Genomic DNA, 22,292 nt, shown 5'->3' with positions numbered 1-22,292 from the left:
TCTCCTCTTTGTGAGTTAATCAATGTTCACTGACGCCAGTGGAAAAACACCTACTCCAGTGGATTGCACATTAAGGTTGTAAACTTCCAAGTATTGCGGTCAATACGTACACAAGGATGGGAAAGGATAAATGGAATTGTGGAAGGCTGGAAATAGTTTGTCTTTAGCAAGTATTTGTGGAAATTTTAATTAACAGAAAAAGGCAGATACAAGATTATGAGCAATCCCGTTGTGAGAATTACATGCACAAAAATTTCTACCAGTTAGCTTTGTCCTTTTGTCTTGCCATTGCTAGCCATGTAATGGAAACTAAATATTAATCAGAAATACTGGTAATCCCATGGTGACATTAACAATGTAAAATACATTTTTTAATGTGGTTACTGTAGATGATTCTGCAGACTTCTGACAAAACTCTTAAAATTGTGCATTTATTAATTTATTTGTCAAGGAATGCAGTTAAATGTAATAAGTGATTATTTATCTTGCTCATGAATACCCAAGAAGAAATTTCATGTCTGGAAAACTAAGATCAGAGTTGAATCGTTTTCTCAAAGTGACAAGTGAAAATTTTATAGTTGCAACATTTCTGTGACACTGAAGAGAGCACCATATCTTCCAGCAGAAGCTCAGTGATAGCACTGAATAGAATATTTTATTACATCCCTGAGCATTAGCAGCGAATACAATATTATTTCCCCAGCTACAGCCCAGTATAGCAACAAGTAAAATACTGTGCCACATATGAAGCCATGGTCTTGATTTTGGTTCCTACATTCTTAATTTCATTTTCTCCTGCATGAACATATAGCAAAATACTGTTGCAAGGATTTTTTCCCAGTTCTCTAATGTAATAAGATTTGATTTTTTTTTTTTTTTAATACATCCCAACAGTGTGAATTGTTGGGATGAGGCTGAGAAGAACTATGATAGCTATTTGCAAAGGAAAAAAAAAAAGTTCAGGGCTGACTGTGAACTGACATCTGTTTTATCTGATGGAAAACTCCTCTGATTTGTGAATGGATGGGTGCCAAAAGAAATACTTTACAGAGAAGCATATACTCCTTAACATATATGAATTTTAGGAGTTTAAATCCCTGCTGCATATTGACTTGTAAATATATCCAAATTTTGTACAAGTAGCCAGAACACAAGTACATAAACATTTTGCATTGTGCATTTTTTTTTATATTGAACTATTATGTGCATTATTATATTGCATTATTATGTGCATTATTATTATTTGATCTGCTAATTTTGACATGTCTGTTTCCCTGGTTTTGTATCCCAAGGAGTAGGGGGGAGAGTTAATCACTTGGGTATAGGTATAATAGGAAGTTCTAGCTTTGAATTCTTCAGAATTCTGAAAGAAAAGGTATGTGGTTGAATGTTGTTGTATTAGATTGTTTTCTAAAGAATAAAACAATCTATGACTGAATACTTGTATGAGCCTTTAAAGAACAATGATTATTTAAATGTCTTTTACATGCACCTTGTTATAAACCTTGGTCTTGAAAACACTTAAGCACTGAGAAACTTCACAGCACTAGCAGTGCACTTCCAGGGTTACTGATATATCTTATTTTATCTAATTTTTCTAGTATTACGCACTATTCTAATTTTATTACATTTTCTCTCTGCAGACATCCTGAACTTGATTCAAGCCACCATCCCAGACAACCGGGTAAGCCTCCAGATCCAGGACCACCAGGTTTAAGTAAAAGCAGAACAGTAGATGTGCTGAAGACAGAACAATGGGCACCTGGACGGAGCCCTTCTTCTCTTAGTCTACGTGAATCAAAGTCCAGGACTGATTTTAAGGAAGATCAGAAGCCAAGTATGATGCCCAGTTTTCTCTCAGAAGCCAATCCATTGAGTGCAGTCACTTCAGTTGTGAACAAATTCAATCCTTTTGATTTGATATCGGATTCAGATACAACCCATGAAGACGCCGGTAGGAAACAAAAAGTGACCCCAAAAGAGCAAGGGAAACCTGAGGAGCAGAGAAGCCCTGCGAAACATCCAACTCAACCACAGTCTCCGAAGCCAGCTGTTCAACAACAAGGACAACAAAGACCTACCCTCCAACAAACGGAGTCTTCCAAGCCAGTGCCTCAGCAGCAGCAGCAGCAGCCTGGGGAACCAAAGCAAGTTCAGAAACCAGGCCATCGCCAACCAGCAGATGCTAAGCAAGAGCAAGTGAAACAACCACCCCAGCCACGAGGACCACAAAAATCTCAGCCGCAACCATCAGAACCAGCGAAACCTGTTCAGCAACAAACTTCTGCAAAACTGTCATCAGGCCCAACAAAACCATCCCCACAGCAACCAGACAGTGCTAAAACAACATCTCAAGCACCACCTCCCACAAAACCATCATCACAGCAGCCGGGACCTGCGAAACAACCATTGCAGCAGCCTGCACGGCAAGGAGGTCCCGTAAAGCCATCTTCACAGCAGGCAGGGCCTCCAAAACAGCCTTCTCAGCAACCTGGACCTGAAAAGCCATCTGCTCAGCAAACGGGACCTGCAAAACAGCCACCACAGCCTGGGTCTGGGAAGCCACCTCTGCAGCAAACAGGGCCTGTAAAACAAGTGCCACCCCAGGCAGGACCTACGAAACCACCTTCTCAGACTGCAGGGCCCACAAAGCCCCCAGCACAACAACCAGGACCTACAAAACCATCTGGCCAGCAACCAGGGCCTGAAAAACCTCTGGAGCAAAAGCAAGCTGGTGCAAGCCAACCCACCGAGTCCGTCCCAAAGAAAACCTTCTGCCCTCTCTGTACAACCACCGAGCTGCTGCTGCACACTCCTGAAAAGGCCAACTACAACACATGCACCCAGTGTCACACTGTAGTCTGCAGCCTGTGTGGATTCAATCCTAATCCTCATATCACAGAGGTGAGTAATTTTCAAACTGATGCTCACTACCAGAGCAAAGAATGAAGTTTACCTCTGTTATGTTGAAACATCAGATGTGCTACGGTACATCATCATGATAATTTAACAAGTTCAGTGAAAAAATTAATGCTATTTCAGAAAACTGCTTATGAGTAAAATGGTGAAACTGGAGGAAAAAAAAGAAGATAATAATTCTCTGCTCATATAGATTTAGAAATTTGTTCTCTTCATGTAAAAAGAGGAGAAACCCCAATATGACTTTTGTCTTATTTTGATTGATTTTAAGCACCTGCTCTCTATGTTTATAATCTGACCACAAAACTCATGTGCAAATATATTTATAGATAAATAATTTTTTCTGCTATAAGAACTAACTAAGCAAAAAAAAAAAAAAAAAATCAGTCTTCATAACTCCAGTGTGTGGCTTAGGAAAGGATGTGGAGTGGATTAGCTTTACAACTGTGTCAGTGAGTGTTTGTTAGTTGAAAGCCAGAGTCATGAGTTTGGCGTGGTGGTACATGGGTTATTTCATTCTTGTGGCATAAGATCTTTGTGGACTATTTCTAATCTTGATCACCATTCTTGCTATAAGTCTATAACATAAAAATGTTATAAAATATAATATAAAGCAATATTAGGGCTTCAAATGAATTTATTTTAACGTGATGTTTGTAGTAACTTGATTTATTGCTTATATATATTCTTTATTGCTCTGCATGGGAATAAGTCTTCATGTAACTTTTTGACCTCTTCTTACTGCTTGAACAGCTGAACAGCTTTTTGTGCATCCTGATATCTAATTTTAAATTTGCAATGTAGTTTGGGTTTGTTTTCAGTACCAACACTTTTGTCAATTTATAGAAATTCAAGCATAGTAGACCTGGCACCAAAGGGCTAACTATTGATAAATAGAAGGGATATTTGAAAAACTTTTTTTTGGTCTTGCTTTGGTATTAGTTTAGCCGGTCTGAGATGCACACAGGAAGAAGTACAGACTGCTACTGTATTTTGAACCTGGTAAATACTACCTATACATTCAAAATTGAATCAAAGAATTTCTGAAGCTGGAAAGGTCCTCTGGATATGGTGTACTCTGAGCTTCTGCTCAAAGTAGTGTCACCTAAAGCAGATTTAGCCAGTTTTGAATATCTTTAAGGATGGGGGCTTGACAGCCTTGCTGGGCAACCTGTGTACTCAGCCCCTCAATGATTTAAGGACATTGCAAGCTGTTGGTTTTCTTTCCAGTGCACGTTTATTTGTGGGTACCTGGTAACAAACAGCAGACTTTTTGCATCCAGCAATATGATCTATTGATTTGTTGTTAAAATTGCAAATTTAAGCCTGAAAGACTAATTGCAGTAACCACTGATAGCACATTGCTTGGTTTAGAAGTGTAACATCTTCTTTGAGTTTAAGGAATTTGAGGATTGAGATAGCTGGCACTAAAGCCTGGACTGGAAAAGGAGTGACTTGAACATCTGTGTGCAGAAACTTCAGAGCCTCTGCAACTTACCAGCTGTCTGTATTTCAGTGTCTACATGAGGAAAGGTCATTCTGGACTGTTGGTGTAAAAAAAGATATATTCATATATGATATATATATATTTTATATATATATATATATAATATATATATATCATATATGAATATATCTTATATAAATATATATATATATCTGGACTGTTGATGTAAAAAAAGATATATTTATATATGATATACATATATTTATATCAGTGATGGACTGATATGAAAGTCAAAGAGGAAGTTTTATTACAAACCTTTGCCTTCAAATTCTGCCAGTGTTTTTAGGCCAGAATTTCTTACATTTATTTGTGAGTGCTGAGTTGTTCATTTCCATAGTGCACTCCTGAAGTCTCTCGGAGCCCCAAGTTTGTCTTCCTTTAAAAGCTTCAGATTTCCCATGGAAATAGTCAACAACTTTGGTATGTTCAAATGAACTAGGTTTTGAGAGAGAGTTTATGTAAGATTTCCAAGTGTTTGGAAATTCTGTGAATAACTACTAGTTTTTGAAGTAGGTACTCTGTAAGTGTGAAATTCAGGACTTTTAGACAATAAATACAGCTGCATTTAAGACTAACTGATTGCATACATATGTAAAAGAAGATTTGAATTTCATATTACACATTGAAATAAACACAGGATATGCATTTATTTCATAATGAAATCATTTCAGTAAATGAAGGTATTGGACATCTAATTTATTCAGCTGTTAGTTCCAATCTCCTGACTCCCACTCAGGCTTTTCTCATTTGCTCAGCTTTGCACCACCAGCTGTCTTGCTGAAACTTCATTGTGGGTGTCCTGCTCCAGTCTGCCATTGAAGTACGACAAAAATCACATCTGACTTTATTACTGAACATTGGGATCAAAGTTAATAGAACCTGCTCTGGCACATACAAAAAAAAAAATCACTTATTTCAGCTGCCAAGGTTCCCTCTTAAGTTATTATCAAAATTTCTTTCTAGTTTCTGTTTCCTTTAAGTATTTAGCTTATTAACAAAATCTTCTGATTCCTCTTTTACAATACTTTATCCATTTCTTCCTGTTTATCAGAAAAATCATGGTTTGTGACTTGGCTGTCAGTTTTCTTGTTTATGGTGCAAGTTTTTTTATTTTGGCTTCTTGTATTTTAAGCTCTTCTGAAGTATTATTGACCAAAAATCTGTGTCTTACCCATGTGCTTACTGACTTTACTGTTGTACTTTGGCTTTCCCTGCTCTTCTTTTTGCCATGTTTCATGATTCTGGAATTCTGCATTGTGCTTTTCTCATGTCCTTTATAACTGCTGATTTTATTGCTTATGTTAAACACATTGCTGATTGGAAGCAATAATTTCAAATTGGGCGTGAGGAGTGGAATCCATTTGTTTAGAAAAAAAATTGACTTTTGTTCTCTAACATTTTCCCTAGTGCAGCTGCTTGAATTGCTTTCCTAAGATAGTCTTCTTACAAGTTTCTTACAAGGTAGATCAGTCTTCAAAACTAATCGAGTGAATAATTTTTCCAATATAGATCTTTCTATATTTTTGTGTTCTATACTTCTAGCTGATTCTGAAAAGAATTTAACAAGCTTTAAAAATGGCTTAGGAAGTAGATTGCATACATTGTAAAACCATTATAAAAAGTGCAGATTAAAAAAATTAATTAATTTTATTCTTTTAAACCTCTATTTAAAATGCAGTAATATATGCACTCTCTGTTTTAACTCACTAGCGAGAACTCTGTAACTAAGAGCAGAAAGTGATACCTGTATTGCCACAAGATCAGATCCCTTGAACTGTTTCTCTGAACCATCTGACATTGCAGTCCTCTTGGGGAAGAAGGATAGTTGGTATCTTGCTTTTGTACAGCAGTCTGGAGAGAAAACACACCATACATAAGTGTTCAGTAGCATATGTCTCTCTAATCTGTCTAGGTATTCATACTCCACTCATCACCATGGCACATGACTGCCTAGCAACAGTTGCATAAAGTAATGGAGAAAATTATATAAGAAGGTTTGAGGACTGGTACTCTATTCCACTTTCCTTTCATGTATATCAGAACCTTGTAGGGAGTGCATATTTTAGTACATGGAGACTTATTTTTCTAATTTTTTTACCATTTTATTTTCCCAAAAGCACTCCCATGAGCCATTAGCAGCAGAAACCAGCACTTCCCAAAAAAGATTCAGCCCTTTAGAACATTCGAATAGGAGTAGGCTTTCTGAAAATGAACAAAGACATCTTGAGGAAAAAAGGCAACAAGCATGAACTGCTATAGTTAAGTCTAAATGATCAGTGCATATGCTCAATAGATGGAGTAAATTTTCATTCCCTGTGAAGTAGTTATTGGAAAATACGTGCAACACGGAATGAGCAAGGGTTTAGAGTGTAATAACAAAGTCGTTACATTCTTTATGATGGTCATCCGTAAAGCTGATGATCAGGTAGAGTGTTAAAGCTGTTAATGTTGGACACTTGGCTGTGTGTGGGCTCTCCTACTTGAGCCCACCTCTGATGTGTATCTGTGCATATGTGGATGCCTGTCTTCTAGGTGGTTTTTGAGGAGGGATTATTCTACATGAATTTTATCTACATTAGATCATATTTTATTCATTGTTTTGGTGTTCTTTTGAGAAACCATTCAAAATTCATCGTGGAGCCCAATATAATTTTATACATAGAAACTTAATGAAAATTGTACCTTCAGATAATGTGAAGCTGTGTATTGATGTAGGATTTGTTTACTTGCCAAAAGTTCTTCTCGGTGGAGGTAAAGTGAATTCTAAAAAATACTATTGTTTGTGACTATTTTTTTCAAACAGTGTGTCTATACCAAAGCTGACTTTCCTAATGGAAAAAAGAGGAGGGGTAAAAACTCCAAGAGGAGGGATAAGAAACCCCAAACAGTTGACTGTCTCAAAGTGGACTGTATGGTTTCTGATCAAATAGAACTTTTTACTGGATTGCACATTTATTTTTCAATTCAACATGAAACATTTTTAACCCAATCTGAACTATTTTCTTTTTTTGTTGTTATTGTAAATTTTTGTGGGGGAGGGCATATCTATTTTTTTAACTTTTTTGGTAGGGCTAGAAATTTTCCGTATCAATTGTACTACATACTGTTGCCTTTTTTTTTATTTTTTCCTTTCTTTCTGCCTCTGTTTTTATTTACAATAATATCACAACATTTAATTAAAAATATAATATTTTAGTTCAAATCTTTATAATGATTTTTGGTATTTGTATTTGTTTTTTTTTAAAGTCCTGCAGCTCTTAATATCCTAAACATACTTGGGCATGAAGTAGGGTCAGTAACTAAACAGAATTTAAACAGTCAGAAGAGCATTAATTTTCTTCAGTTGTTTTCATTATTTTTAGGTTGTATAGGGAGAACAATATATAATAATTTAAAATAAGGAAGATGGATATAATTCCTGTGGTGAATCCAGTTAAGTTTTGCTTATACTTACAATAAAATTAATAGAAATTAGTCTATTAAATCTTCGTTGATTACATGACAGTAAAGGAAGCTGTTGGTTGAAGTATTCCCTGTGGTTTGCAGTCTAGACCCTGCTGTGTTGTAATAGTGCATAAGAACCAGAATGCAACTTGGACTGGAAATTATATATAAACAAGAATAAAACTGCCATCACTGTGGGTAGTGATATGCAACAAAATCTTAAGTTTTTTAATATCTGGAAGAATAGCTTTGAAACTGTACACCCTGTGTGAACTTGGAGGGAGGAATATAAGGGTTGTAAGTAAAGCAGAACAAACTAGAAAAAAAATCAAGGACCTAAATCTGATTATTAGCTGTTGTAATCATCATAAGCTGTATAGAAATGAGTTTAAAAAAACTCCAACAAAAACCAAAACTTTTTTAAATTTTTCAAAGTATTAATTTAGATACCGGCTCTTAACTGTGCTGAAGTAAAGCTAGAGGAGTTCTGTAAAACTGATGGACTTTAGTCTGCGTTCAAACTGATCAGAGGGCAGATGCAAACAAGACTTGTTTAGTTGTCATTTAAAAACCATGAAAGTGTGAAATATTTGCTTTGGTACAAAGAGTACTTGGGGTGTTCCAGTGCTACTAACACTGCAATTTCTATGCAAATAGATATTAGTCATGATTTTTGTGATGAAATGAAGTTAGTATAGTTCTTATAGTTCTGCCCCTAGCCACAGCTGCCACATTTGGGAAAATTGTAAAGATCCTCAAATAGAAGGGTTATGGAAGTTACAGAATACTGTTTCTCTCCATGGAATATTCTTAAACAAATTCCAAAATTGTTTCTGTCTTAGAGGAAGACTGCGTGCCTACAGTTCTGCTTGACTTTAAGGATTAGGTATAGGAATAGCGGTGATGCCCTGTGGTTTTTTTTCCCTCTTTTTTTCTCTTTTACATAAGGGGCATAACATAGAGGCAAAACCCCTCTGCATGGGGAATAGTTTCCCAATAATTTAATTGAGCAATATTCTACAATATGTTGGAGTGTTTTCTCATTAGTCTAGAAAGCTGGCCCGTCCAGTTTTTAACACAAGTAAATAATAAATTAATCTGCATAGCTAAAGATGTCAACTGCAGTCAGCCATCTGCGCCAGTATTGCTGTTGCTCAGCAACTGTAATTTACTACTATGTGAGGCCATGTGATGTGGAGATGGTGCTTGCTGGGCGGTCACTGGGCGGGCAGCGCAGCCCAGCCCTGCTCTCCCCAGACAGCTTAATCCTTTTCATGATTTGCTCAGTGCAGCACAGATGAACTTTGTTAACCTTCTCTTTGCCGCTCTCTTGATTTGTAGTTAGATTTTTTGTTAATCATTCATGTGTTTCTGGTATATCAAATCTCAGTGAAGTTGATGGAAGCAATGAGCATTTGTTGCATTGCTGCATGATGCAGTGCACTGAGCTGTTTAAAAGTCTTCTTCCTTGCTATGTGCATGAGGCAGCTTAATCATATCCTTGGCTATAAAAACTAATTTTTAGATATCCTGAGATACTGACATTCAAAAATAAAAAAAGTAAAAAGATTATGTACACTATTTTGCTTTATGATTCTAATTATGTAAGCTATAAAAGAATAGTTCTCCAAATATTCATAATTCATGTGCAAACTACAGATTTTTGTGTTGGTAATTTAAGCAGAGTAGTGAAGTATTTTTAAGACTATAATAACTGCATCATATAATTCACCATAGTGTTTAGTAGCTTTAGAATAGCTAAGTAACATTTAAGAATAGTTTTTCAATATGTCTGTTTAAAATGTTTGCACCAGCATTGGTTTAGCACCAAGCTACAGAGCTTGTAACCACTGCTGTGGTTTGTGGAATGGATACCCACGGACCATGCTGCTGACTAGAATCTAGTGTCATGTTTGTGAGCATCTTGAGTCAGTGTTCCCTGATAAACTCATCTGATACTTGAAAGGAAGGTAAATATGTATTTTGTAGTGATGATCTGTTTGCCTGAAATGAGGATCAGTTGCATACTGTGTACAATAGTTAAATGTTTGATTCGGTGTAATTACTTTGAACAGCTGAGATCTTATTCATGGAAGGATGGTGTAGAAGAAAAAACTTTGTCTCCATTATTGCACAGACTTCTTTAGAAGATATTTTCACTTGTATGTTGGTATACTAATTTAATTTGGTTTGTGATAGTTCTTTTTTGTTCATAACAGGATTTTCTGATTTAGTTTCTTGTCTCACACTGCACAAAGCTGCATAAAATCGTGTGCTTGAGTACTTTATTTTTCATGTTTCTCTCATCATCTTGGCAAAAATGTCTGCTAAGAACCAACTCTGGATTCATCTCAGCTCTTTGAAGTTTCCAGGGACCAAATAAGTTGCTGTGTTTTCAGACTAGAAACTGATTTTGTCGATAAAGCTTTGGAGCTGAGCAATTAGCAGCAAAGTCCACTTACATATCTGTGGTAATGCAAAGGCTTTATAAATCTTTACATTTATATTAATATTTTTATGTATATCTTTAAGTTTCTTTTTATAGCAGCAAATGACTGGTCTAAATGAGAATGAGACCTGTTCCCTTAGAGTGCAGCTCTGCTCTGCAAAAGGACTGTTAAAATGGCTTCTGAAAGCCACATTCATATTGTTTGCCAGTAATTTTTATATGAAATATGTTCAATCTGCAAGTCAAAATTTATTTCTCATGTACATCTGGAATCATAGAATCAACATAGATTCTCTTCCTCCCTGAAGTCATCTGCAGGGATAGAAATTAAGCATGCCCAGGCAATGTGCTTGCTGACAACTTTCCTATTGCTTTTGATGGGTTTGTGTTGTTAGAACAAATCTGAACCCTTTTTGAAGAAAGGAATAGACACTGGATTGCCTTCAATTGTGTTGGCTCTGTTTAGGATAGAGAGCAGGACTGAACTGAAGTTCTTATTTGTTATTGGTGTCAGCTGTTAGCTTGACTTTCTTTATGCATTCATCATCTATCTACTGTTATAATTTTCTTCAAAGTAATTCTCCATGGATGTTGTTAATAAAATACTGAATAAATTCATTTAGTGCTTCAAACTAGAAGAGTTGATGCTACGGTTGATGAATACATAAAATAAATTTTAATTACTTCTTTGTTGTTCTGAGGGCACATAGTTTCTACAGCAGTTAGAAAACAAAGTAGCAATTTTTTTTGTTGAGGAGTTGAAATCTGAACAAAATTGCTACATGAAATCTGTCAAATTTATGGTCCTAGTTATGGCACTTAATGGCATGGGTCTCAGAATGAAGAAAATCTTACCGATTTCTTCTAGAAATAAGACCCAGCTCCCACCCCTATATACTGGTTAAAAACAGACAGCTTGGGTTTCTCAGCATCAAAGAGGAATCTCCTTCACAGACAGGAACTTCTAAAGCTCCCAAGTTCCTCTGGAAACTTTTGCTTTTTAATCCTACATAAAGGTATTAGAAATGTGGAGAAAGAAACTAGGAAGTCACAGAACCGTTGCCCAGGAACACCTTTAAGGATAGAGAAAAAACTGTATTTTTTGGTATCTACAGCAGCAGCAAGTTTTACTTCATCTGTAATAATGTGTAAGAGCATCTGTATTAAATGGAAGCCTGCTCCTGTTAAAATTTATGAAAAATCTCTGTAATTCCAGTAGAACAAACAGGCAAGTGTTTGATAGAAAACTATATCACATAGCACATTTCATTTTGAACTCCTGCTGTTCCAACAACAGGACTATAGTTTGTGCAGTTTTGTATTTCTTTGAAGATGTGTGTAACCTATAATGACTTGATGGTTTTGGCACTTAATTCCTCTCACTAAAATGCATGGGAGGAATTCTATGTTTAAACCAGAAAGATTTAAAAAATAATACAGGTTAGTGAAACTTCCTACATTTTCCATTTTGAAGTTCAGCTGAAGGAGTAGCAAATTCAGTTTTAGTTTTGGAGGCTTCAGTTTCATACCAAGAATGCACATATATGTGTATATGTATATAAATTTTTTTTTAATAAGGGAAAATTAATGGTTGAGGGTTAAGGTTTTCTCTTCTGCACAAGTTGTTTTGAAATCTGTAGCATAGAAGTAATGTTTGTTTGGACTCCAAGTAGGTAGTGGAATCAGACTGGACCAGCTGCAGGTTGAAGACAACCTTAAATGCTTATAAATGCAATTGGAATCTGCACGACTTAAATGTAAGAATTATTCAAACTATTCATTTTTTAGCCCCATCAGCCCTACAGCTACTTCATTTGAGGCTTTAAAGGTGGTGTAGTGACTTTAATTTAGATTTCCTGGAAGCTGAATGACAGACAACAGGTAGGCACCTTTTATTGCCTTGGTGTCAAAAAGAAGCAGAAGCAGTGAATCCCTGTGGAAAGTGCATTTTTCAAATATCTGTAAAAATTCTGTGGATAGAGGAAAAAGCCATTCCTTACTAAGGTCCATTAGAAAGCTCCTCACAGGATCTTGTCTTTCTCCACTGTAGAGTGGAGCCTACCTCCCGAACATAAGAAATTTTAGTTTCTTTGCCAAGCCAGACCACTGTGACAGCTTGGTCTTTGATTACACTTAAACCCTATAAAAACCTTAAGGATTCATCCAGAAATGGTATTAGTATGTATCTTAATTAAATTATGTTACTAATATCTAAAATCAGGTAAGGGAAGTGATCACCAATCAAACAAAATGGGAGTTAAGCTAAATGTAATCCTTGCTCAAATCCTCTGTACAGGTCTGAAATTAATTCCTTTCATAATTCAAAGCAGAGCTTAAATATGTGTTCCAGGTTTTTTTCAGTTGTTTTCACTTTTTAACAGTCATTTGCTATATGGTTTGCAAATAGATCAGAGAACTGTTTAAACAATCTAAAAAAAATTGCACTGAAAATGGAAGATAAGAGCAGCCTTATTACGAATGGTAACTTTACAGCTGAGGCCAAAATTTGGCATCGCCATGTGGAGCTGTTAGTAATAGTGAATTTATATACCAGAGTGTGTTTTTAAACCATGTTTATCAGAATAATTGAATTAACTGTGTTTTAGGGGGCTGCATCCAACTCTTAATTTTTGCTGCTGCAAAAATCCAAGGCTGGCAAGGCACACCAAAGTAATGAATTCATTGCCTCATTCCATGACATCAGAGCTCTTTCCTTCCAGTGAGCTCCAATATTACACAGACAAAATCTTTCTTTGCATGTAGTGCCTCTATTTGTTCCATGGTGTGTGGTAGAGATTTCTTAGCATCACAGAATAATTTATGTTGTAAAAGATATTGAAGATCATTGAGACTTGAGTGAGGAACAGCATCCAGGAATCTTCACCCTTAAGGGAAAAGAGACTTATGTTGAGTGTTTTCCTACCTGCAGTTCCCTCTGTTGCAGTGGTGCGTGCAAATGCTGTAGCTGGTACCCTGCATTTCACACACAGACTAAAGAATAGGAGAAGAGCTACAGGTGACCTGCTTAAATATCTGCTTGCAGGTGCAGGCCCATGGGACTGTACCATATTGAATGGCATTTTTGCTGCCTATAATGTTTCTGCTAGTGATAGAAAGTGTGGAAGGTAGCACGTGACCACATGTTTTAGGCAGTTTGATCCTTTCTCAGATGGGGAAGCTGGGCTTTTCTGTCTTACCAGAAATATGATTTCCCTCTAATGTAATACTGCTTGGAATGACAAAAAATGTTTTGAAGTTGTGAGGTACTGTAATTGATGAGAAGCATGGGTGAATACATTATTTGCCTTACTCCTTCTCCTCTGTGTGAAAAGAGGGGCCCATTGTATAGAGAGGTATAGTAATTACCCTAGAAACTTCTAATAACAGAGGGGTTTTGGGAAACCTAATTATGGCTCTTGAAATACCATCAGGGCTCAGGCAAAGCTCCTCACTGATTTTGGATGAAGACTTGCCCTCTGAAATTGGTGGTAAAGCATAAGTCTGTGTTATTATAAACATAAATGTAAACATAATGCCAGTTTACACCTCTGTGCCCAATTCATTGGATACATATGTACTGCCAATACCTGTGCTCTGTAATTTAAACCATTACCAAAAGCATAAGCTGTGTGAAGAGCTTGATAGATGTATGCTTAAAGATAATTATGCATTTACTGTGTTTTAATTCTGATTATTGTTTTCTGTCAGCAGACTTGATGTGTTAAACTATTTTAGCAGTATTTGTCATTATTCTGGCAAATCATTGCTGTAAATGAATCACTGCTAGGTCCCATGAAATTCCAATGCATTTTTTTCATTCTGTTGGGCTTTCATCCTCCAATATTCAGCTGTGTGTAAACTGAATGTGAAACCATTAGAATCATGGGTTCAGTGATAGCTTGACTCACAGCAACGTGGAGAAGAATGAAAATAATCAGCTGTGCATGTTAATTGCAAAACATTATTAGTGATATTTCTCCCTTTTTACACAGAAGTTTCAAATATTGCAGCAAGTCCTATATTAGAATAACTTAACCATTATGTTTTCTTTATTAACTTTGTCTTAATTATAATGCCTTTATTTTTTTCAGATCAGTGAATGGCTCTGTTTAAACTGCCAGATGCAAAGAGCATTAGGAGGTGACCTAGCAGCAGGTCATGGTCCTCGGCCACAGCCACCTGCACCCAAACAGAAGACACCCATTCCACCTTCAACAGCTAAACCATCTCCCCAGCCACAGCCTGTTCAAAAGAAAGGTATTATTTCAAAACCTGATCCTTCACAGTTAGCAGATCCAAAAAAACCTCCGCCACAAAAAAAGCAAACCCCCTTGCCTGGGTCTCCCCCTGTAAAATCAAAACAACCCCGTGCAGAGCCCACTGAGATCTCCCAACAAACCAGAGATGCCACTCCAAAATCTGATCAGGTCAAGCCGACACAGGCTGAAGATAAGCAAAAACAGCCCAGTGTACAGAAGCCTACAGCAGACACTGTATCTACCTCTGCAGCTCTAGAGCAGAAACAGGATTTGGCAGGTCCCAGACCACCAACTCAGCAGAAAGTGACAGACTCCCCAAAGCCTGAGCTAGCAAAGCCGTCGCAGGACACACATCCAGCCGGGGACAAACCAGATTCCAAACCTGTTCCACAAGTGTCTCAGCAGAAGTCAGATCCCAAGCTTGTGTCTCAGCCTGGGGCTAGACCAGATGCTAAAGCTCAAAAGCCTGTTGAGCCAACACAAACAAAAGATGATCCTAAAAAGTTACCAACAAAACCAGCCCCAAAGCCTGATACAAAAGCAGCTCCCAAGGGCCCACAAGCAGGGGCAGGACCCAAGCCAGGGCCAGCACAGCCGGCACCTCAGCCGCAGCCACCTCAGAAAACTCCGGAGCAGTCGAGGCGTTTCAGCCTTAATCTGGGAGGCATCACTGATGCCCCTAAGCCTCAGCCTACAACGCCACAAGAAACAGTTACTGGGAAACTCTTTGGATTTGGAGCTTCATTCTTCAGCCAGGCCTCAAATTTAATTTCCACAGCGGGTCAGCCAGGGTCTCAGACATCAGGCGCCCCTCCTGCAGCAAAGCAGCCCCAGCCTCCACCACAGCCTCCCGCCCCTCAAACAGCCCCCAAAGAGACTGGTCAGGCTCAGCCTCCTCCAAAAGTTGTTCCTGTAAAGAAAGAAGCCAAGCCTCTTACAACTGAAAAATCAGAGCCATCAAAAGTGGATAGTGTTTTAACTAAAGGATCTGATTTAGAAAAGAAACCTGGTTTGGCTAAAGATAGCAAACCTCAGGCTGCTGAAGCTAAGAAACCTGATGGGCTGTTGGAACCAGACAAAGCCAGCCAGCCTGAAATGTCTTGTCCCCTTTGTAAAACTGGACTAAATATTGGTTCTAAGGATCCCCCCAACTTTAATACCTGTACCGAGTGCAAGAAAGTTGTGTGCAATCTCTGTGGATTTAACCCAATGCCGCACATAGCTGAGGTAAGGCGACGGAGTCTGTGTTTACCCTGTATTCCTACCTACAGGCTCCCTGTGCTGTGGAAACATAAATAGCTGGGTTTTAGCTATTGAATTGTTAAGAAATTTTCTTGAGCATTTCATCATCTGAGGTCTTTTAAAATTAAGGATCTGTGTTGTATGAAGATACATTTCAGAGACCCACTTGTCAGATAGTACTTCTGATGAATTTTTGGCATATGAGGAGGTCTGGTATAGGTGGTTGCTAGGGCTTTGAGACATAAGCAGATATGGTTATCAACTCCTATGAAATTGGTGCTGCTATGACACAGCAAACTACTGTACTTTCAGTCTAAGCTTCTTTTTGATATACTTCTGTGTTGTCTGCTAACATGTACTTGTTTAATCAGTGCCTCTGATTCAAAAAACTATTGAATGAAGGAATGTGTTAATTCTTAGTTGTTGCCCTTCCCTCCTGTTTAGTATATCCCCAAATTTATTCCATTCATCTTATTCTGGCTCTGGAGTCTTTGCATATGCTGATGCGCTCATTAGGAAGGTTGAAGTTTGAGTGATACCTGTGTGGTGAAAGATGTAATTTTTTGGCAAGAACAATGAAAGGCTCATAAAGTTACTTCATTCATTAAAGACTGTCACTTTGAAAGTGCTTTTTTCTGTGATTGCCTGAGACAGCTACTTATATTTAAAAGAATTACACAACTTATTTTCAACAGTTTCCTCACATTGCATGTTTTTACCCACTTCTTTTCTCCATGTAATTTCTTTTTGACAGGGGATTGGAAAATTTATACTAGCTTAATTGAAAGGTGGAGGCACATCTTATTTGCCCTATGAATTTGGCATATTTAATTCAACAGAAGCAGACCACTTAAAAATACTTGTGAGCAGTTGAAATGCTTAAGTTGGTCTGTGCAGCACATGAAGACTGTGGTTGTCAATGCTCTGCCTTTAAAATCTGAATGAATAAATGACAAATGACTGCCAGGGTTAAAGGATATCACATCTCTGCCTTAAGGTGAGAATAAATGTGGGAAGAAATAGCACACTGCAGGGAACATACTGCTTATGTTGTTTGCACATGCTCTTTGCTATGGATTATTTTCTGGAATATACTGTTATTTGAGAGGTCTTTGTCCTACTATAATAAGCACATTTTATCCAATTCATGAATGTGTTGTCTAATGCATTTGGTCACTTAGGTCAGAAAGAAAGGCCTGAAAATGCAGGAAGATTGATCAGTGATTGAAAATTGATTTTTAACATTGTTTATGCACTGAATACCATCAAACACACACAATGCTTCATCATTGCCCAACTGTGTGTAAGCACACACACACTTTTGTGGGTTTAAATGTGAAAAATGCATATGGCTTTTTTCAGATGCACACTAGTATGCATACACAGAGTACCATGGAAACAAGATGCGTGAGTTCTGGTGAAATGCTGCTCAAATGACAACTACATAAGTCCTGGTGCATGACTTGCCTTCTTAGAGTTGACTTAGTTGTGATGGTGTGAGCCTGCCTTGTGGTGTGCAGACAAGTTTCCTGGAATTCTTCTGGTTAGGATGAGAAGGCTGGTACTCAGTTTCTGTTTTTCCATCACTGTTTTTGTTAGAAGATTCTCTCTTTTTCTGTTCTTTAGAATATGCAGAGCTTGAAATATGATTGATTTTCCTAATCTGACTTCCTCATGCCTTTCTTTGTTTCTCTTTTGGTTCCTGCTTGCATTTTCTTCTTCCTTGTACTACACATTTCCACCTCTGTCCACACTTTCTGCCTTGCCTTCTTTTTTCCAATCAGTTTTGCTAAGAAGTGTCAACTTACTTTTCCTTCACAACAGGAGGTGGTTTAGTTGGCTGAAGGCATCCTGACTTTTCTTTGCATAAAGATTGGACAGACAGAACATCTCCCAACTGAGCTGTGTAAATAATGTATTTATGCTCAGATAGCAATTCTTTCCCTGGATGCACAGTATGTAGTATATTGCTTTTACATGACAGAAACATGATGGTGAGAAAATAGTTTATGCTCACTTGCATACTCTTTTTGTCCACCAAGTTCTTCTAATGTGTTCAGTACCATATTGGAGGTTTTATTTACTTGTCTCTTTCTTTGGGGGTTAGGAAGGAGAAATAGAAATGCTTTTTAAAATTGGTCTTTCTGGTGGTTTTCTACCTAATTCTTTTATTTCTATACTGTGTAATCAGATAAAAAATAAAATTCCAGAAGCTACATGCCTTCTTGGCCCCAGAAGTGATTTTGGATGAACAAACATAATGCATCTTAAACATAATTTTAGTTTTTCTTTGGGCCTGCAGATGTATCACAGTTATTCTGACAGTTGCTTCTGTGTCATCTACAAGTTGTTTCCTCAGTAATGGCTGAAAATGAGTGGAGTTTTATTGTCTGAGTGATGGCTAAACCCTTGTTGCCAACAAAGCTTGTATTAGGCTACATGATAAAGATCAGTCCGATGGAACAGAGAAACCAGTGTTTCACTCTCAAATGGAGAGGAGAATCTAACCCCTGTGGGCACTTCTACCTTAAGATCTCTCAGCAGGGAGTTTTTTCCAGCCAACATGCTGCGGTACTGCAAGACATGGCTGAGAGTTCTTTTAAGGGAAGAAGGTGCTTTCTTACAGTGGCAGTTGTTTGTTCTTGTGTGTATGTGACAGAAATAACTTTCAAAAAGTCTTAGAGCTGCTGCAGTCAGTCCTCTGATAACCCCTCTACTGCAGAAAATAGAACTAGACTCTTACCTAGTCAAAATCAACAATATGCTATTTACTTCAGTGAAGTTGTTTTGATTTGTGCAGGCAGAGAATTAGGCTAGAATACTTTTTCTTAAAATGAGCTGACTGTTCTTTTTCTCCCTGATTTGTTGATACAACAGTCAAGCAGTTATTTACTTAAATGGTAATTTATCCATGATGCAAATAGCCACAAACGATTAAATAAATGACACTTGATACATTTCAGAGACCCACAGGACCATGGGAGCCCTAGTGCATTAGCAGGCTCCTTATTCTGCCATTTGCTCAATGGGGAGGAGAACTGTTTACCAGCTCCGTAATTAGCTTTCCAGCTCAGGTAGTTGGAGCAGCTCTATTTTTAGTAACAAAGCACAAGATCACAACTGCTGAAGCCAGAAATGAAATGTGTGGCAACGACCATTTTGTGCATTTAAAACCCAGTGAACTGTTCAGAATATTGAGCAGGAGCAGAGATGGTTGTCTATAATGTAATTAAGTACGTTGAGGTCAGGAGTATAGAACCTGTGATCAATTAATGTAGTAATAAAACATTTTAAAAAAAGATGATTTAAAAGCTAAACCAAGGAAAAATAAGATAATCCAGATTTTTAGATTCTATATGGGCAATAAGAAGGATAACATCTTTATAATAGAGTCACGTTATGAACAGAGAGAGCTGAAAATGTGAAGTGTGTATATGTGACCATGCTAATGGATTTAATCTAATAGAACTGCCAGGAGAACAACAGAAGCACTTTTTAGTCTACTGATAGCTATAAAATTACCTGGAAAGGTACGAGGAAGTAAAGAATGTTCCCTGTGTGAAATAAATTACTGGGGCTGCAGAAAGGAGAGAATTTTTAAATGATGGAGAAGGACAGGGGGGACTGGGAAAGACACATCGTATCTCTGACTTGCTAAGGATTTTTTGTTTGAAAAAGATGTAATCTGTTAGATATGTGATCAGAATAGATAATATAAACAATTTTAGAGTGATATTTCTTAATATGTTTATTACAGCACATATAGTCTGTATGAAATTGTTTTACATTGGTGGATATGATGGCAGGAGTCTATAAAGATTGATGGTTGCTGTCCCATCTATATTCTTATATATCTTTTTTTTTATAAATAAGTGTATAACTTTGTAAAAGAATTTACATGTTTTTCTGATAACTCATTTTTCCACTCCTACTTACTAGACCTAGCTAAATAAATACTTTTTCCTTGTCCCCACATACTGTCACCAGAAGGCAAAGCAAAAATATAAATGATTTTTTTTTTAAGTAATCACAGTGCTATCATTAAACTCCATAGTGTAATCAGGTGAAAAATTGGTACCTTCCTCTCTAGTAGGAACTTCTAGATGTAGCAATAAATAGCAATTTGGAACTGATATAAGTCTCTCTGGAGATGAAGGGAGGGATTTTGTGGTGGCACAGTGTCATATACCTGGATACATCTTGGGTTTTCTACCTCCTCCCAAAATCCTGCATAACGGGTACTGGCACAGGTGAGTGAGCACCCAGTGTAAATAATTCTGCTAGTTTCTGTTTTTCCAAGACTTCACTGATATGTGAAATGGAGTGAGGCCCTGAGGAAGTGTGACCTGATATGCAAGCTTCAAAAGTAGGCTTTAAAAAATAATTTAACCCCACCCCCCCAAACCTATACTAAGTGAATCGAACCCTGCTATTGAATGCCCAGATGTACTTTGGACTTCTTAAAACAAGTGTGCCGCAGCATTATAAAGAATAATCCATCTATTATTCTAATGAAAATCCCTAAAATAGTGTACTGCATCATCATTGAGGTGACACCCATTGCCCGTCTTTAATTAATTAACAGCTCTGTACTGTCATGTGTTTCCTACTTGAAAAAGCTCAGACCACTCTGCAAACTGGCAGGTTTACCTCTTATAAGAAATTCCTCTCTGCTCTCTTGTGTTTGGTGATGAGTTGTTTTGGAAACAGATGGTGTCTGGGAAACACAGTGAAGAACAATTTGCATTAAAGATACAAAGGGAAAAACAACCACTCCTTTCAGTTGCATAATTTATCTTCTCTGTTTCTTCCCTCTCCCTTTAAAGATCCTTTTAAAATTTTGATTGTAAGAGAGTGAGTGCTATTACTGTTTAATAAACTAACTAAATAATATAGAACATAATAGGGTAGCACAACTTATGAACAACTAGCACTTATGAAAATTCTTTCCATTAAATGATAATTCTTTATAATTGAGAAAATATTAAAACTACTGCTAACTATTATTTTGAAAGATAAAATCTGGCATTGAAAAACAGAGTGCATGTTAGATGATAAAAACCCCACTATATTTCTTGACAGTCAGAATGAAATTAATTTCACTCCAAATTAGGTATCCTACTTTTCTGTTTAAATTATTCAATCTGCATGATAGAAAAAAACATGAACATGGAAATATTTTTCATAACAGAATGACTCATGTCTTCTATTTTTCCTATAAAGCACATATATTGTGTATTTACAAAATAGAAGGGCTAGTGTGGAATGACTCTTTGATGGATGATTTAGTCAAAATTGAACACAGATAAATATTTTTTAAAAATTTAATGCCTGAATTCACTTTTTAAATAAGGTTGAAGGGCTTAAGCTTCATCAACAGAGTTAGATTTCCGGTATTCACATTTTAATATTCGTATTTAAATTCTTAAAGACAGACAGATACTTGTAAGCATATTAGGAGCTCGTGTCCTTCTATGATGCCTCAGCTAAACCTGTTCCAAAAAGCCCAGCTTTGACCTGATGATTTTACAGAGGCCTGAACTTCTGTCTTTTACACACGGCTTGAGCTGTTCCTTTTGAGCAGTGTCTAGCTTCTGTTTAAACCCTTGTGGAGTCCAGACATGGAGACCTCTTGTGGGATCTGATTTTGATGTGTCTTTGAGAATAGTTCCACCAGAGGCAGTACTTCTTGGCCTTAAGCATACCAGCTACAGTTACTTTAATAAATAATAATAAAGCCTGCTCATGGTCAAATGTGATGTGGTGGTGGTTAGCCAAGTTTATTTCTTCTTCAACGATATTATATGCAAAATACAGATCTGCAGATAGATATGGAACTTCAGGACTCTTATCCTCAGCTCAGGCCGTGGTACAGCCAAGCTTCTTGTCTCCCAATTTCCTCCAAGACCCCACAAGTCTGCACTTAAGTTTCAGCAGAGTGAACAGCTGCATCCAGATAACCTATTCAGTAGATGTCCTGTGATGGTTTTGTTTGAATTCCTCATCACTGTAGAGGGAAATGAAAACATCCCTACTTTCTCACAACTTTCTCTGAACAGGTGTCTTGCAGTTCAGTAGGGCTCCTTGGTCCAGAGAAAATTATACACTAATGCAGTTTCATTTTTTGGCAGTCAGGTTTGATGGTTATTTCTGAACGTGGTCTTGGGACAGTATTTGAAAGCAAGGCATCTTAGATCTCCACGGTTATTAGTCAAGGCATTCATTACAAGACTGCATTCTTGTTAATTTTCCTTTTCAGTATTTATGACCATAAAATTAGGTTTTGTTTTTTTCCCCCTGAAATTAAATTCAAGGAGTGAAGATTGGTCCCATTGCTCAAAGTAATAGTGTGACCTTTGGAAGGACTATTACCATGATTAATTGCCTGCTATTTGTTTTCTTTATTCTACTCTCTAAAAGTTTCCAAATTACCTCTCTGAACAAAGAACTCCATTGAAACCAACAATGAGAT

General features: G+C 37.2%; 1 protein-coding gene across 3 annotated transcripts in view; it reads left to right on the top strand.

Annotated features, from left to right (window-relative positions):
* PCLO (piccolo presynaptic cytomatrix protein) overlaps window positions 1-22,292 on the top strand; it is a 329,242-nt gene that overhangs the window by 4,532 nt on the left and 302,418 nt on the right. For all 3 annotated transcript variants that reach the window (XM_048300868.1, XM_048300870.1, XM_048300867.1), the window contains exons 2-3: window positions 1,644-2,904; window positions 14,411-15,805. In XM_048300868.1, coding sequence (XP_048156825.1) covers window positions 1,644-2,904; window positions 14,411-15,805 — 2,656 coding nt within the window. The remainder of the gene's footprint in view (window positions 1-1,643; window positions 2,905-14,410; window positions 15,806-22,292) is intronic.

This window comes from Corvus hawaiiensis, chromosome 4 (genome assembly GCF_020740725.1).
Source record: "Corvus hawaiiensis isolate bCorHaw1 chromosome 4, bCorHaw1.pri.cur, whole genome shotgun sequence".
NCBI classification, from domain to species: Eukaryota; Metazoa; Chordata; class Aves; order Passeriformes; family Corvidae; genus Corvus; species Corvus hawaiiensis.
Note: the sequence above shows the minus strand (reverse complement) of the source record. Positions and strands in the feature narration are given on the sequence as shown.